Source organism: Rhinopithecus bieti, unplaced genomic scaffold (genome assembly GCF_001698545.2).
Source record: "Rhinopithecus bieti isolate Rb0 unplaced genomic scaffold, ASM169854v2 scaffold_31173, whole genome shotgun sequence".
NCBI classification, from domain to species: Eukaryota; Metazoa; Chordata; class Mammalia; order Primates; family Cercopithecidae; genus Rhinopithecus; species Rhinopithecus bieti.
In genome coordinates, this window is record NW_016813861.1 from 1,978,604 (window position 1) to 1,982,041 (window position 3,438).

Sequence of the window (3,438 nt, forward strand, 5' to 3'; positions counted from 1 at the left end):
AGACAGAGTCTCACTCTGTCACCCAGGCTGGAGTGCAGTGGCCGGATCTCAGCTCACTGCAAGCTCCGCCTCCTGGGTTTACGCCATTCTCCTGCCTCAGGCTCCCGACTAGCTGGGACTACAGGCGCCCGCCACCTCGCCCGGCTAGTTTTTTGTATGTGTTTAGTAGAGACGGGGTTTCACTGTGTTAGCCAGGATGGTCTCGATCTCTTGACCTCGTGATCCGCCCGTCTCGGCCTCCCAAAGTGCTGGGATTACAGGCTTGAGCCACCGCGCCCGGCCCTGGCCAGACCATTTCTAATGTCTTTTCTAGCTCTACAATTTTGAGATGTTAGGATGTCTGTAGTGTTGTGATCCGGTCCTAACTCTTATCAGGACACTGCTCTTGTTGACTACTGAGCGGGACCATGAAACCTGTACCATAGGTCGTGTTCTGAGGTCCCAAAGAGTCTGGTGCCCTGTCCACTATGGCCACCCTTCAGACTCTGTATTGGGTCCTTACTATTTCCCAACTTCTGCTTTAGTGGCATCTTTTTGACCAGAAGAATGGAGATGACCCCAGGAACACCAAGCCCAGGGCAGCCAGCATAGGAGCATCTTGCCCTCAGTCTTGCTGTGTAAGCCACGTAAAAACTAAATCCATTTTCCATGTGACATTCAAAGGTTTGTTAAGCACCTGCTCTATGCCTGACCAATTATGGCTATTACTGCATTCACGTGTGTACTGACAAACTGTGACCTATATACTGTTATTCCCCTTTTTGTGATAGGAAAAATACACAGTCAGAAATGTTAACTTGTCCAAGGCGACGGAACAAGGAAGCTTTAGCAGTGGGAGCCATGTAGCTTCTTTATTTCACTTAATCTTCACAAACCTGTGAGGTTGGTATCTTATAAGTGAGGAGGCGCAGCACACATGGGTAATTTGTCCCAGGTCACGCAGCGAGAGGTGGGAAGAGTCTGGTTTCAACTCTTAATCTGTATGTACAGAATCATACTCTCAACCTTTCCCTGCTGCATGTTCTACAGTTTTATAGCAGGAAAAGAGATATACCTACGTCTTTATTCTGTTAACTGTGTCGAGTTACCTTAAAGCAAGTTGTCCTGCACTTAGCTAAGAGACACACACTGAGTTGTTGTCATGAAGAGACCAGCAAGGGGCCACTTGGTTCGTTGGCTTTATCATCTCTTTGTCACTGTCAATGGAAAGCACATTGAACAGTGAGTTTCTTAGAGACTTAGGACAAGAAATATCGACAGGAAGCCTTCAACTTTCTTTGATTGCCCCTTCGTCTTCCCCACCCCACCCCACCCCACCCCTCACATTTTCTTGATCAGTGCAAGCTTTGCTGAGTCAGTCATGAAGCAGGGTCTGGCACAGAGGGTTCACCTTTGTTTTCTGGAAGGCTGGATTTTAGAAGTTGGCACATGGTCCTGGAAGAGCTGAGGAAGACTGGTCTGACGGCAACTTCTAAAATAACTGAGAATGTGAAGCTGAGGAGTTGTTCTAGGACCTGGAGTGAGGTACATCTTAGTACAGGGGATATTCTGGCATGGAACAAGAAAAGGAAGCATAGAAAGAAAGGAGGGTCAGCATGTGAAATTCACTCCGGATCAGCCCATCTAGGAGAGATCAAGGAAAACTGGCCATTATTAAAACTTTTAGTCCTATCCAAAGTAAGTTAATACAGTGTCTAAGATTTGTTTCAAATAGGGAGGGTGGAGACAAAAGAAGGGTGACCATAATTCATGATTATCATAGGTGTGTTATGAGCTCATGTGGTCTTGCAATGAGCTGTTCTTTTTTTTTTGTGAGTGTTTGAAATTTTCCAAAGTTAAAAATAAATTATTTGCGGGACACAGTGGCTCACGCCTATAATCCCAGCACTTTGGGAGGCCGAGGCAGGCGGATCACCCGAGGTCGGGAGTTCGAGACCAGCCTGGCCATCATGGCAAAATCCCATCTCTACTAAAAATACAAAAATTACCTGGGCGTGGTGGCGGGCACCTGTAATCCCAGCTACTCAGGAGGCTGAGGCAAGAGAATCGCTTGAACCTGGGAGGCGGAGGTTGCAGTGAGCTGAGATTGTGCCATTGCACTCCAGCCTGGGCAACAGAGCAAGACTCTGTCTTAAATAAATAAATAATTATGTATTTATTAATTTTTCTTTCTTTTTTTTTTTGAATAGAGATAAGGTCTTACTGTGTTGCTTGGGCTGGTCTTGAACTCCTAAGCTCAAGTGATCCTCCCACCTTGGCCTCCCAGAATGCTGGGATTACAGGTGTGAGCCACTGTGCCCAGTGAAAAATAAATTTTTTGAAAGTGAATCTTAAGTAGATGGTGACCTGAAGGTGCGATAAGAGAAGCAGAGTGGTTGTGGCTGACAGTCTGTGGTCCCATGGGAATTAACCTTTTTCTTAATGTTATTAAATCTCAGATCCAAAAGGAAAGTCCTCGGCCGTAGAGATTCAGATGATGACCACTCCCGAAACCATTCTCCCTCCCCGCCCGTGACACCCACCGGCGCTGCCCCGAGCCTGGCCTCTCCAAAGCAAGTGGGATCGATTCAGAGAAGCATCCGAAAGAGCAGCACCAGCAGTGACAACTTCAAAGCTCTGCTGCTAAAAAAGGGCAGTCGTTCAGACACCAGCGCCCGCATGTCTGCAGCAGAGATGCTCAAGAACACAGACCCTAGATTCCAGAGGTCAAGGTCAGAACCTTCACCAGATGCTCCCGAGAGCCCGTCAAGCTGTTCCCCAAGCAAAAACAGAAGGGCGCAGGAGGAGTGGGCCAGGAATGAAGGCTTGATGCCTCGGAGTCTGTCCTTTTCCGGCCCCAGGTACGGCCGCAGCCGAACACCGCCTTGTGCCGCCAGCAGCAGGTACAGCATGCGGAACCGGATCCAGAGCAGTCCCATGACCGTCATCTCGGAGGGAGAAGGGGAGGCCATGGAGCCTGTGGACAGCATAGCCCGCGGGGCTCTGGGCGCTGCGGAGGGATGTTCCCTGGACGGACTGGCGAGGGAGGAGATGGACGAGGGCAGCCTGCTCTGTGGGGAGGGGCTTGCCGCCTCTCTGCAGCCCCAGGCCCCCGGCCCCGTGGATGGGACAGCCAGTGCAGAGGGCAGAGAGCCCTCCCCGCAGTGTGGCGGTTCTCTGAGCGAGGAGAGTTAGGGCCAGGAACATAACTCTCCCAGGTGACACGGGAGGAGATGAGCAATGCAGCACTCTAGGAAGCCTGCTGGGCGCCCTTCCCTGGCTCACCTGGGGATCCCACGCTGTTTCTGTGCTGTGGGCCCGGGGTTGCCAGCCCTGCAGTGTGAGTGAAGAGTTATTTAGGACTCACTTGGCACTTGCCCTGTGGCTTAAGAACAAGTAGAAGCTTAAACTTCTGAAAGTGCTTCCTGGGGAAGATTTTTTTTTTTTTTTTTTTTTTTT

The 3,438-nt window shown here is 49.9% G+C and overlaps 1 protein-coding gene across 1 annotated transcript in view; it reads left to right on the forward strand.

Annotated features, from left to right (window-relative positions):
* Window positions 1-3,438, forward strand: part of NHSL1 (NHS like 1) — a 78,511-nt gene extending 75,073 nt beyond the window's left edge. Inside the window, 1 exon segment of the mRNA XM_017848993.1 lies at window positions 2,439-3,438. Coding sequence (XP_017704482.1) covers window positions 2,439-3,174 — 736 coding nt within the window. The 3' untranslated portion in view covers window positions 3,175-3,438.